The sequence below is a fragment of the Schistocerca cancellata genome, chromosome 6, assembly GCF_023864275.1.
Source record: "Schistocerca cancellata isolate TAMUIC-IGC-003103 chromosome 6, iqSchCanc2.1, whole genome shotgun sequence".
Lineage (NCBI taxonomy): Eukaryota > Metazoa > Arthropoda > Insecta > Orthoptera > Acrididae > Schistocerca > Schistocerca cancellata.
In genome coordinates, this window is record NC_064631.1 from 261,313,017 (window position 1) to 261,327,800 (window position 14,784).

Below are 14,784 nucleotides of genomic sequence, written 5' to 3' on the forward strand. Positions count from 1 at the left end.
ACATTTATCTGTAACCAACCTGGGTTTTAAATCCCACTCATTGTGCTTGAGATGAGGGATATCCTACCCAAAATCCTACGTGTGTCCCCCAAATTAGTGTTCCGCCACCCATCCAACTTATAGAATATCCCTGTCTGTCCCTATTCCAATACTATTCCAAATCCTGCACCCCATGGGGTCACATTCTCTTGTGGTCGTCCCAAATGCAAGATCTGCCACATGCACCGCCCACTACGGTAGTCCACCTACAGGCATTTCCTAGCCAATACAAGGAAGGGTCACCTGTGAAGGCACTCATGTTATATATCAGCCGTGCAGCAATTTCTGTGCAGCATTCTATGTGTATATGACTAGTAACCAACAGTTTACTCACTTGAATGGCCACTGCCAAACTATGACAGACCACAAACTCGACCATCCAGTAACCAAACATGCAGCATAGCACAACACAAACGACATGCACTGCTGCATTGCTACATGGGCCATCTGGATACTCCCATCCAGCACAAGTTTCTCTGAACTATGCACATGGGAATTCTCCCTCCAGCACTTTCAGCATTCTCCCAATTCCTCTGCTAACCTATTCCCAATGCCATTCGGATTGCGCACTGCCTTCAAACACCACTCCCTCCCCCTATCCTCATTTTCCAAAAAGGCATATTCTCTCTCTCTCTCTCACACACACACACACACACACACACACACACACACACACACACCAATTTTTCAACTCCTCTCTCTTCTTTATCCACTCCCTTTCTGCCTCTTTCTCTCTTCCTCCATCATCCCACTACTACATCTCTTTTTCCTCTACCCACTGCACTCATTTTGTCTTCTTGTGTGGCCACAGAGCCATTTGTCCAAAGATATACCTCTTTCTCCCTATCCCCTGCCCTCCCTACCTTCCGCAGCTCAGCCAACTCCTTTCAGTAATTAAATAACAATAATCAGTCTTTCCATGGCCCCCAGAGCATAAGTTTGGGTGTCTGTGTGGTTGTAAGTGTGTGAAAGCGCATACTTTAGCTAGAAAAAGTGCTGGTGCTTGAAAGCTAGTGTGTAGTTCATCTGCTACAGGTGAGTGGTTGCCTTTCCTTTATTGTATATATTGCTCCATTCAGGAATTTCCCTACTGTTAAGCAATTAATTACATAACTTTATTTTTTCAATGTGATAATTACAAATTTATGATTATCCTTTGCAGATCATCTCACTACAAAACTCAATTTCAATTGTTTTACAACATTTTTAACAGAGGTATGAAGGAAATAAGGAGCCAGCCTACGAGGTGCATTAAAGTTCTAAGGCCTCCGATTTTTTTTCTCCGGACTGGAAAGAGATAGAAACATGCGCATTGTTTTAAAATGAGGCCGCGTTCATTGTCAATACGTCCCAGAGATGGCAGCACCGTATCGCAGATGGAATTTTACCGCCAGCGACGAGAATGAGAACTGTTTAAAATACTTAAAATGGCGACGTTTTCCTTACTTGAAAAGCGTGCAATCATTCGTTTTCTGAATTTGCGTGGTGTTAAACCAACTGAAATTCATCAACAGTTGAAGGAGACATGTGGTGATGGAGTTATGGATGTGTCGAAAGTGTGTTCGTGGGTGCGACAGTTTAATGAAGGCAGAACATCGTGTGACAACGAACCGAAACATCCTCGGGCTCGCACAAGCCAGTCTGACGACATGATCGAGAAAGTGGAGAGAATTGTTTTGGGGGATAGCTGAATGACTGTCGAACAGATCGCCTCCAGAGTCCAGAGTTAGCATTTCTGTGGGTTCTGTGCACACAATCCTGCATGACGACCTGAAAATGCGAAAAGTGTCATCCAGGTGGGTGCCACGAATGCTGACGGACGACCACATGGCTGCCCGTGTGGCATGTTGCCAAGCAATGATGACGCGCAACGACAGCATGAATGGGACTTTCTTTTCGTCAGTTGTGACAATGGATGAGACGTGGATGCCATTTTTCAATCCAGAAACAAAGCGCCAGTCAGCTCAATGGAAGCACACAGATTCACCGCCACCAAAAAAATTTCGGGTAACCGCCAGTGCTGAAAAAATGATGGTGTCCATGTTCTGGGACAGCGAGGGCGTAATCCTTACCCATTGCGTTCCAAAGGGCACTACGGTAACAGGTGCATCCTACGAAAATATTTTGAAGAACAAATTCCTTCCTGCACTGCAACAAAAACGTCCGGGAAGGGCTGCGCGTGTGCTGTTTCACCAAGACAACACACCCGCACATCGAGCTAACGTTACACAACAGTTTCTTCGTGATAACAACTTTGAAGTGATTCCTCATGCTCCCTACTCACCTGACCTGGCTCCTAGTGACTTTTGGCTTTTTCCAACAATGAAAGACACTCTCCGTGGCTGCACATTCACCAGCTGTGCTGCTATTGCCTCAGCGATTTTCCCGTGGTCAAAAAAGACTCCTAAAGAAGCTTTCGCCGCTGCCATGGAATCATGGCATCAGTGTTGTGAAAAATGTGTACGTCTGCAGGGCGATTACGTCGAGAAGTAACGCCAGTTTCATTGATTTCGGGTGAGTAGTTAATTAGAAAAAAAATCGGAGGCCTTAGAACTTGAATGCACATCGTATATCTGCAAATGTGTCAAACTGATGAACAGATTATCTCAAATTTAGCTTCACAAGAGCTCTTGAGACCTGGCACTCAATTTCTGACAAACTGTGTTAGTGAATTTCAAATAAACGTCTATAAATCAGATAAAACTGGCCTCACGAGACCCACCCAAGTTGGAACTGCCATTCACTGGTAGAAAATCAGTCCTCTGTGGCTTGTTGGGTGAATGAATATAGTGCATCGAAGTAAGCCTGGTACTTTAGGATTAACCTGCCATTGTAGCACATAACACAAAACAATCTCTACACCTGACTTATTTCACATGCCTAAAGGCTTTCTGTCCTGATGAATTTATCAAATACAACAAGTGAGTAAATGCACCATATTCACCTGTACAAATACTGATTTATCCTAAATCACAACTCTGCAATTGACAAATTTCTAGATAACAAGCTTGTATTTTATTTACCTTTCGAGCGTCCTCAGGCATGTGATACCGTTGCACTTTTTCCAGTTCTCTGGCTTTCTCATGTTCTTTAGCAAGCTGCAGCAATTTTTTCTTATGATCTCTCTCCTTTCTTTCCCTTTCAGTAAGCCTGAGTGAATACACAAAATACAAAGATTAACATCTGCAATGTATCTGTTATGCCCAAAAACGAAATGTTCAAATTCTTTCCTTATCAATTAGATTTCTAGTATAATTACTTAAGACACACAATGGAAAGTATGCAAAATACTACAGTTCAAATATAACATAAACACACTGTGGAACAGAAAAGTTTATTACATAATACAAGATCAAATGGAAAAAAGATACTTTTAGAGTTTAATGAGAGGGGAAATTCTAGGCAATTCTTTTGTAAGTAAAGATGCCAGACAGTAGGGAAAATTACAAGATGAAAGGAAAATATCGGTGTTGATAACACAGCGCATTTTGGTATGAGATTGCCCACAAATGTCATTGGATGAATGCTGCTATAGCAACTAAGAGAAAGCAGGAATTATGAAAATTCTCACTAGAATTTTTACTTGCAAAAACAAAAAACACACACACCCTCAATCACTGTATGTGTGGGTGAGTGAGCAGGCATGTCACACTTCCTGATACACCTCTTGGGTATTACAGCATTTACTAATAATATGGTGGTAGTGGTAATGGTGGTGGTGGTGGTGTTTTCTTCTTCTTCTTCTTCTTCTTCTTCAGTCCAACAGCTGGTTTGTTGCAGGTCTCCACTTTAGTCCATCCTGTGCAAGCCACTTCACCTATGAATACCTTCTGCTGCCTGCATTCATTTGAACCTGCTTATTCTATTCATCTCTTGATCTCCCTATACAATTTTTACCCCAAACACTTCCCTCCAGTGCCAAACTAACAATTCCTTTATGCCGCAGAATGTGTCCTGTCAACTAATCCCTTCTTTGTGTCAAGCTCTGCCATAAATTTCTTTTCTCCACAATTCGGTTCTGTACCTCCTCATTAGTTACACACACTACTCATCTAATCTTCAGCATTCCTCTATAGCACCACATTTCAAAGGTATCTATTCTCTTCTTGTCCGAACTGCTTATTGTCCATGTTTCACTTCTGTACAAGGCTACATTTCATACAAGTACCTCCAGAAAAAGACTTCCTAACACCTAAATTTATATTAGATGTTCACAAAATCATCTTTTCCAGAAATGTTTTCTTTGCTAAAGTCAGTCTCTATTTTGTATGCTCTCTGCTTTGATCATCATCAGCTATTTTACTGCTCAACTACCAAACTTAATCTACTACTTTTATTGTCACATTTCCAAATCTAATTCCTCAGCATTGCCAGATTTAATTATACCACATTCCACTACCCTTGATTTACTTTTGTTGATGCTCATCTTATAACCCCCATTCAACTACTCTTCAAGTCTTTTGCTGTGTCTGACACAATTACAATATCATCGACAAACCTTAAAATTTTTATTCTTTCCCCCTGAACTTTAATTCCTTCTCCAAATTTTCCTTCGGTTTCCTTTACCGACAGCTCAATGTACAGACTGCATAACATCAGGGATAGGTTATGACACTGTCTCACTCCCTTCTCAACAACTGCTTCCCTTTCATGTCCTTCAACCCTTACAACTGCAGTCTGGCTTCTGTATGAGTTGTATATGACCTCTTGCTTCCTATATTTTACCCCCGCTGCTTTCAGAAATCCAGAATGTATTCCAGGTGTGGCGGTAATTTTTTAAGTTGATTAAAAGATGTGCTCTCTGGCTGCTAGATAACGATAACATCTGTGACAATGATAAAAGATATCAAGGCCAGAAAAGATTATTAATGAACAATCCAGCACACACTAATTAATTAATAGCTGCTTGTCTGTGTTGAGATCTGAAAGAGACAAGATGTATATGATTGCTTGTGTAAAAGGTGTACGCACACCAAAAATTACTAACCTTGTGAATGTATTATGTAAAGTTTGCATGTGAAAATATATTTAGGACAGTTTTTAAAAGTTGTTTGAATATTTATTTATTAGTCCATGAAAGTACATCATAATAAATGTTTGGACAATCTTGAGGACCAGTAATAATGGAGGGAAACACCAACATGTTACTGCAGTGCTGAAGAGGTATCAAAAATCTTTTGAAGAAGGGACATAAGAACATTTTCAATTTTTGTGTCTACGTACTCATAATGAAATCTTATTGTTCAATGTCTTCTTCATTAGCTACAGTGACTGTTTGGACAGCCGAAATCCCTCCTTTATCTGATAATATATCCAAGAATAACGTTACAAAATCATTTAACCGTTTAAATAATATTTCCCTTATCATTTACATATCCTTTTCCCATAATCATACAAATGGCGACCATGACAGACCAGATGCATAATTTTAGTCACTTGTGGAAGGAACTGATAATAATAATTCATCTTTCCAAAATACCTGCAGCTCCTGCAAGTTTTGGGGGCAGAATCAATGGCAGAAACATTGCAGTCAGTGGGCTGAATCCCTTCTTTGTTGAGCAAATGGCCAAGATATTCCACTTGCTCATGAAAAAACTGGCATTTGTCTAAGCAGCACTTGAGCCCTGCATCACACAACACAGTAAACAGGGTACGAAGGTTGCAGAGATGGTCCTGACGGTTAGTGCCTGTGACAATTAAGTTGCTGAGACAGTTAGTACAAGCAGGGATCGATATGGTTAATTGTTCGAGGTATCGATGGAAAATTGCTGGAGCAGAAGAGATCCCAAAGCACAAGAGCTCGTATTTATATAAGCCAAAGAAAATATTCACTCCAACAAGCTTTATGAGGAAGTCCTCTGTACGTGGTATGGGGTAGGTTTTTATCTGTGCCTGGGCTTTGTTTGTTAGTTTAAAATCTCCACACAGCCAGAGGGAGCCACTGGGTTTCTTGACCACCAACAGGGTTATGGCCCATGTGCTGGTTTCAACAGGTTCAATTAGCCCAGCTCTGTAGAGGTGATTGAGTTCTTGCTTAACTGCCATCCATAAGGAAGCAAGAATAGGACACATCCGGCAGAAATGGGGCACTGTGTCTGGGGCATAAGGAGATATGAACCTGAAAATCTGTTGTGCACCTCCGATCTGGTTCAAATAAGAGGCGTCTAGGCAGTACAGATGTCGTCAAGTTCCAGGAAAGGAACCGTGCCTGAGATGACCTGAACCTCATTTTTCCACACTGTGCCTAGTGATTTGGACAGTCTGCATGTGGGTATGCTGTAAAGCAGCCAGACGCGACTGGAGATCCCTCTGCTTACACCAAGTGGTGTGACAAGCCACTGACACATCCAAAAGCAAAGAATCATGATGCCACTATTGGGAAAAAGGCTTACGAGAATTCCACCCCCTAAGGCCACAGCTGGACTGCTGCTACTTGGGGTGAAGCCATGAGGAGTTGATTTACTGCCTGCATCATCTTAAAAGAGAGGACGATTTTCAAAATATCATCCAAGGAAGGGTTGTTTAGTCTGAGGCCTGCAGGGCATAGCTCCAGATCTGGAGCCAATTGGACCACTACGTCTCGTCTCAAAGGAACAGGACAGGAAGTTCTGCAAGTGAAACCGCAGTGTCCAATCAATTCTTGAAAATATGTCAACTACTAACTGTAAGACTGATCAGACTGCTTGTCGCAGTGATGGAGCTCGAGGCACAATATGACCACATGGAACCATTGCAAATAACAATGTGACAACAACGAACAAAAAAACATAAGCATACATGATCCAGAGTAAAGCAAACTTCTTTAGCAAGAAAAACATCACTGGGCTAGACCAAAAACGGAAGAGTGACCATTGTTTCAGCCACTGAAAATATGTGCCCCCATTCTCTTTGTCATAATTAAATGGCAGAAAAACAGATGGGCAGCTCTCCACCCTGGAAGCAATCACAGTCTGAATGTGATGTAAACACTGAAAATGTAAGAAATTTGAGAAAAGTGAAATTTTCTGACGGAGCAATTCAGTATGTTGTTCAAACTGCTGCTGCAATTATTGTTGCTGGAGCAGCTGTTGCTGTTCCACGAGTTGCAAAGTAGCTTTAACAGATGACCAATTATAATGAATCCAAGTGTTCTACTGCTTCACAGTGAATGCTTGTGCAGCTTCTGCAATATCTAGTAAACACCATCAGCATATGATAAAGACACCTATCGCGCCATATGCCAATGGTACAGCCAAGGTACTTGTTAAGCAACAGGAATGATGCCTACTTGGATACTACTAATGCCAATGTATGATCCTTGACGATATGCCAGTCCCGAACAAAGGTTGAATAACAATAATAAACAGGTTGTACACAGCATAAAGATTTCTTCTGTGAATTAGCAAATACAGTAATTTGTTGGTATATTACTTACATGTTAAATTTAATGTAATTACATTCCCATATGTTTAAATGTAAGGGCAAACTACTGTTAAAGATATCGCAAAAGCAAAAAAGATAAAACATACTCTTCTTCCTGGAAAAGGTATTCATCATCAATTATGTCTGCTTCCAGCTCTGCTACTTTGTCTTCTTTTCGTTTTTCTAAGTATTTTCGTCTTGACTCCACTCGCAGCTTGGGAATCAATCTCTCTTTGTCTTCTGCTTCCATTTTTAAACGTTTCACGGCCTCCTCATAAGCCCGCTTTTCTGTTTTTGGAGACAAAATTTAAAATTTTTTAATTATGTAAACATGCAAGACAAAACAGATAGATTTAAAATAATTTCTTCCACTTACCAGCTGCAGTGTTATGCACTACATTGCGCGTTTTCTCTTGGTCCCTCTTCTTAAGACGTTCTGCAAATTCATCTCTTTCACGTATATCTTTTAGCCTTTGTTTCTCAATGTCATCACTTTCTGAGTCTGAGTCGGAACTATATTTCTTTTTCTTGTGTTTGCGATGACTATGCCTATCTCGATCATAGTCTGAAGAATGCTTCTCTTTTCTCTTCTCATCTTTTCTGTCTTTATGTTTTCCCATGGTAGCTACAGACACCACAAGATGTACAAGTAAATTTAAAAAAAAATCTATATGTGTATTAAATTTTTAAATGAAACTACTGTATGCCACAATTAATTTGTAACAGAATACATTGGGGATGATTAACAGAAAGTTTCAATGAGCCCTCTTACTGTTGTTATGAATGAAATGAAAGAAGTGAGGGTACTGGTACTAAAAAAGAAGTCTGCATCAAGAAATAAGGAAGTACAACCAAAAATTAAAAACTGTACAAGGAGCAGGTAATTAAGGTGGGGATTGTGGCGGAAGAGAGGCAATAATATGTTACTACCTGTAGAAACATTCAGGTTTTTGCTAGTTTCTTTACTTTGTCTTTCTGCTATTCCTGGATTTTCCAAATTGTACTTGATCAAAATTAAAGATCTACAGGCGTGTTTGCAAAATATATGGTCACTACAACTTGTTATTTCACTATACCTCCACAGCTATTTATCTTAACCATACTACTCATTAAATCCTCATGAGCAAGTTTGAGTGTTGATGCTCTCACTATGCCCTGCAACTTTCTTCAATCACAAACATCATCTTCATTGCTACAGTGCTTACTTCCAAGTGTTCATTAATCAAGTCTAGATTTTCAAATAAATAATTGAAGTTTGACCAACTATCAACATTTTCATCTTCCAGATAATTTCCTATAAGGGTGATTCCTTACATGTACAGAGAATTTTGTGTTTCAGTCTCAAAGATGAGTGCACTTTGACAGAAATTCCAAATTCACTGATGGTTCCTCTCTCCAGTCACTGCAGAGTAGTGTTAGAACTTCAGCAGACCTAATGAAATTACTAAGTAGCAGTGGTCAAAGACTGGACTATGAGCTGGTTTATGCTGAAAATCATAGATTTTAGCCACAAAAGTTTTACACCTGCAACAATATTCCACAAGCCACATTACAGTTTTTGTCGGATGGTACTTCGTTTACCACAGTCACTTCCCTCCTTTCCTATTCCAGTCATAAATGATGCACAGGACAAGTGACTATTGGTAACCCTCCATATTAGCTTGAACCTAATTTTACCTGTAGGCTCTTCTTATGAGATATATACATGAGGATGCCCAATGTTGGCTGACTCCTGTACAAACGTACACTCTTGGAATTTTAATAATAATGCACACTGTGAGGTACAAGCCTCTCTTTCAGTCACAGCAACTGGATCTGGATGTACATTTCTGCGATACTCTCATCCTTACTAAATTAACTTGTGACTGTTCTTCTTCGAATATTCTCTGTTTACTCCATCAATCCTACCTGGAAAGGATGCAAGACTGAAAAGCAACACCCAAGAATTGGCCGAATGAGGTTTTTGTAAGTTATCTTTTTCATGAATGGATTGCACTTTTTAAAAATTGTTCTAATGAATTTTGGTCTGGCATCTTTCCTATAGTTAGTACACTATGGTCATCCCACTTCCAATTACTTCATATACATACAATCAGGTATTTAATAGAGTTGACTGTTTCCAGTGACTGACAGACAATAATCAAATAATAACAGGTTTTTCCACCTACTTATATGCAGTATGTTACATTGTTTATGTTGAGGGTCAACTGAAAATCCCTGCATCAAGCACTGATCCTCTGTAGATCTTCCTGCATTTTGCTAGCACTGTAACTTCTTTATACATATGGCTCATATCCCTTCCACAACAGCCAACTAGCATCAAAGCTCCTCCTTTCCTCCCTCATTCTACTTCAGTCTTTAAATCTCCAATGAAAAACTGCAATACTTGCAATGACTGTTGGCTGCCTGGTAGTGCATCTGTGTTTCAAATGTTACATAAAAGGTGTGCAGTGCCAAATATTACGATTGATCTGCCATTAGTGATATGTAGAAATCCATGGCAGCTAAAATTTTTCAAGATATATCATTCATATATTCATAATACAATGAATACACCAAGAAGTATGTTAACATTTTGTGCATATCCACTGGATCTAATAATTGAGCCTGTATGGTATGGTACCACATGCAGGCTGAATGCATAAAATAACAGCTGCCCTGGAAGTGTTTGAACTACATGTCAGAAGCTCCTGTTCCTCTCATGCCGAGTAGAATTATTAATACTGCATCACTCTCATCAGTATTTTGTTTACTGGATGGTCACTTTGTTTCCTTTAGGCAGTATGCTTAGTCTATGCACAAACGACTTATCTAATGATTGCCTGCTTCCACTACACTTACCCTTAATGGTCAAACAATCAAATGCTTGTTCAATACTGCTTCACAATCACAGAAAAAACTGACAGTCAAGGGTAAAAATGTGATATCACAAAGCAAATTTGGTCAATATGAGCCAATTCTGACTGTTGTAGCTTTTCTGACAGCTCTTAACAACCCTCCCAGAAAAGGCTATCCAAACACCATGCCTTGTAAAACTCATTTTTACTGAATATAAGGGTAAAGTCAATTTCACACTGCTATCCACACTAGGTTTCTGTTCTCACACATGTTCTAAGGAATCCTTAAATTATCTCTTAACAGGTGTGACAACCCAGTCAACTCTCAGCGTCAATGCAATCAAATTATATCACATGACGAAGCAGGCAGTGCCTAATGTGTGCTTCGACCACTGCATGTGGAATCTGTAAGCTTAGGTTCATATACATCAAATGCTCAGGAAGAGTGGCACTGGAGTGCAACCTTAACTACAGAACACTAAAATGCCTATATCATGATGCACGTATGAGGCTGAGGATGAAATGACCATGACAACCCACACACAGAGACAGACAGACAGACAGAGAGTCCTGAGTGGGAAAATCCCCAGTCCAGCCAGGAATCAAACCTGGGGCCCCATTATTAAGAGTCAGCAGTGCTAACCACAAAACCAAAACCTGCTGACTGTACTCAGCCTAACTGATTGAGTACAGAAACAATGTTATATTAGATTCAAACATAATTACTCAGGACAGAGAAAAAATACACAGATTTACACATGCACAAGTTAATGGGGGAAAAATCAACATACACCACAGATGCTGGTCACAGGACTTCTTGATCTGATATGAACAGCTGAAAATCAAAAATCCTCCTATCTGCTATGTACAGTGTGTGTCAGCACCTAAGACACAACCTCCTCTTTTATATTCATGTTGTGTTACTTTAGGTGATTTGCTTATGTGGTGACACTATTACTCCTTCTCATAGTATGAAAGCATGCCTGCACCACAGAACAAACAGTGTCACCTAAAGTTGTCTTACCAGTTACCTTTTCTTTCAGTTTGAAAAACCTCCACAAAGCTTCACATATGGGAAAAAGACTGTCTAGACTGTGCACTTATCACTGTGCTCTCCACACTCAAACTAGTGTAGCAGCAGAGAACAATGTAAAGGTGGACTCATAAAACATGTATTCATTGCTCAGCAGTCCAGAGCTACTGCACCACTACACATACATTTCTGCATGCTGCCAGTTTAATAAGATTTGCCAACAGCAGATACACCATGAATGTTTTATGCACTAATCAATACAAAAATTGCATTGACTAATATTCTGTTAGTCAGCTTCATGGTGGTAGTCTCCTTCATACAGTTAACAATTTTCTTGAATGTCTTTTCTATTTCTAAGTATTAACATTTGTCCTTTTTTAGCACACAAAGTGTTTCTACAAACTTGAGATGATGTTAATTACGTCTATAGAATGGATTTGTACTTTATCACTTGACAAGCTCTCAGAAAAATGTTGAAATTACTTGACGTTTTAAGAGTGGCCGTTAAACAGGTTTCACAATATATATTTCAGTGAACTGCATCTTTAGTCATTGAATGAATAATGGTATGTAGACACTGTGAAGCTAAACATATAAGTCATCACATAATTTCAGTTATTTTTTAGTCATGTATATCAATCCAGAAGTGCTTGGTTTAGTTGATCCAATGGATTCTGTAATTGCGTGTCACTGAAGCCATAATACTGTCATTTTTAAATGTAGTATATACAACTTTATTAACAATGCTATCTCATTGATGAGTCAGGACAAGACTGACTGTGACTGGATTACATTAATTTACAACAACAACATAACAATAAAATCAACTCTATAATAATATCAAAGGTACAAACCAGTGTTGATGCTAATGTTGTAGCACTGAGTTGCAAGCTGGGCAACCATTTTTCTACAACTAAAAAAGAAACTATCCATAGAGTATAGTGGATGTTCTTTACAGTCACTCAACATTTTTGCTTTAAACAGATCCAAACGTAGGGGCTCAACACCCACCACTGGAAAACTGTGTTGTGTCTTAGTCAGTCAACATCTTGTCCTGTTTAGACTGTCCTTACTCTGTGTGTTGCGATAGTGAATTTGATTTCTGATGGTATATGTAGACCCGTATCTCCTAGTTAAGCAAATGGGTACTGGTTTACAGTGGACCATGTTTTTGCTATGAGTAATGATCTTCGTTCCTTTCTACTGTAACAACAACACATTCACACTTTCCTCAGAAGGTACAGGATTCTGGAAAGCTTTCTGCAAACATTAAGTACAGTGTATTCTTTCCACATTAATTTACTTTTGATGAAGGAGCCTGGAAGATTAACAGTTCCACCATTACCCAGTGCTCCAGTATCATTATACCACATTGTCTTCAGCATTCTATTTTCATTTATTTCTGCATCTTATTTTCACTGGCCTCACTGAGCAGAACATCTGGTGGTTGCACAGCCTACAAATTACTCTCCCCATCCGTGAACAATATTGTGTTCTCTGTAAACTGTAGAATATATTTATTTGAACTCAGATCCTGGATTCTTGTGGCACATCATCTTGCAAATTTTCTTCGCATTAGAGTGCTCCTTGTATGGATATCACTTGACATGTGTTAGGCTACGTAAGTTTGAGAGTTGCCAGGACAGCTATCCCAGTTCTGTGGGATTTTAATTTAATTAGAAGGTCCTCATGTACGATTCAGTCAAAGGGAGCTTACTAAGATCAAATACCAGTGCAGCAGATTCTCTTTCTCCAATTAAGCTTTTTTTCGTGGGTGTAATAGAGTCAAGTGCCATGGCTATAATGGACTTTTCTCTCAGAAAACTGGGTAGGGGGACTTGAGAGGAGGGACATGCAGTTCAACATGGTCCCAGATCCACAATGCAACTTGGCATTTTGCATGTTAAAAATATTGTCCAAGGTGAAAGAATTGGTAAGCAACAGATGACTCACCAGAGATCAAATCCCAGACCTTTGTATCTGTAGCCTGGCATTTAAGCACTAGGCCACCAAACCACTCAAAGGGACTAAAATGAAACATTCAATACCTCTTCACCAACTCACAATCACCTTTGAACCAATCTTATACCACAAGCTACACTACAGGTCAATATGTTAGCACATAATATTCCTTATTCACATTTGTTGACAACACCAACTCAAAAACAAATTGCTGCCATCAAACCTAACCTCCACTTCAAACTAAGCTACTGATCTGCTTGCTGCTACAACCCACATTCAAAAAATTTGGTATAGACAGAAAAGAAATACTGTCGGTGTTATGTTATCTTTCTGTCTGCACTTGTGTGATACCACGCATCACTACGATATGGGACAATAAGAGATCTGAAGTCGGAAGGTTTTGTATGTTGTTAAGCTTGAGAAACATGCTGCACAGCTGAAGATAACCGGAAGGCATTCAAAATATATAATGTTTTAATACTGTTTTACGTAATATCGCAGCTTTATTAATATAAAAGCATTTTAGATTTTAGTTGTGAAAGTGTCAAGACATCTTCTATGAGTAGCAATTTACAGTACACATGATGTCCATCCTTGTACATTACGGATAGCAACTCATACACAAACCGCCTTTTCTCACGAAGTACACATATTACAACAGTTCAAAATGAAGTTCCCTCAGTTTCTTTACTTATAACGTAGGGTATTTATTTTTTAATTTCTTTTAGATCAGCTAATTGTAACATTTTCCTTCTTTTGTGGCATTAGCTCAAAGTAACTTTGTTCGTTTCTTTAGAGAAAGACAATATTACGCTTAGCCACATAAAAATCTGAAATCGGGTTCAAACTTAAAATATTGTACACAAACATTAAAAAAAATCAGTGTCAACATAACAAATAACGAAACAGCCCTTCATAACAGTAATATTAAAGAATATAAAAAATAGTAGATGCTTCGAAATATTATAAAAATCATTACTTAATACATACCTACTACAAAAGGCGTTCAAATATTAATTACGTACATGTAAACAATTACTATAAACATTACTTAACACACATCTTTGGTCAACTTTTTAGCATGTGAACAAAGATATAACAGTACAACAACCATGGAGACAACAACAGTTGAACTCCTGTTGAAGTCGCTGACTTGACTAACACACAACGATATCGCTGCGCGAATCTCCACGTATATAAGTAGCCTCGTTTACACGACGACATTGGGTTGCGTGGAATGAGTTCCACGTAAATGGTTTCATATTTGACTGTAGACACGGCGAAACTAGTGTATACTTCATTTCGTCGTTTTGTGGGTCCCTGGGTCGTGTCTGAAACGAAAGCTTTGGCAGATGCACGTCGCACGAGATGTGATGGACATAAAGTTTGTTGCTTGGAAATGGTGCATAAGAAAAAAATAAGAAACGTGTTTCGATTCGTGACTGGATGAAGAAAAGACGTCAGTTCAGTTGCTCAGCATCCTTACTGAAATAATTTACAACGGAAGATCCC

General features: G+C 39.2%; 1 protein-coding gene across 1 annotated transcript in view; it reads right to left on the bottom strand.

Annotated features, from left to right (window-relative positions):
* LOC126191167 (pre-mRNA-splicing factor ATP-dependent RNA helicase DHX16) overlaps nucleotides 1-14,384 on the bottom strand; it is a 121,235-nt gene extending 106,851 nt beyond the window's left edge. The window contains exons 1-4 of the mRNA XM_049931940.1: nucleotides 14,263-14,384; nucleotides 7,817-8,065; nucleotides 7,548-7,728; nucleotides 3,063-3,189 (exon numbers count right to left, since the gene is read on the bottom strand). Of these exons, the coding sequence (XP_049787897.1) occupies nucleotides 3,063-3,189; nucleotides 7,548-7,728; nucleotides 7,817-8,060 (552 nt within the window). The 5' untranslated portion in view covers nucleotides 8,061-8,065; nucleotides 14,263-14,384. The remainder of the gene's footprint in view (nucleotides 1-3,062; nucleotides 3,190-7,547; nucleotides 7,729-7,816; nucleotides 8,066-14,262) is intronic.
* Nucleotides 14,385-14,784: the final 400 nt, after the last annotated feature.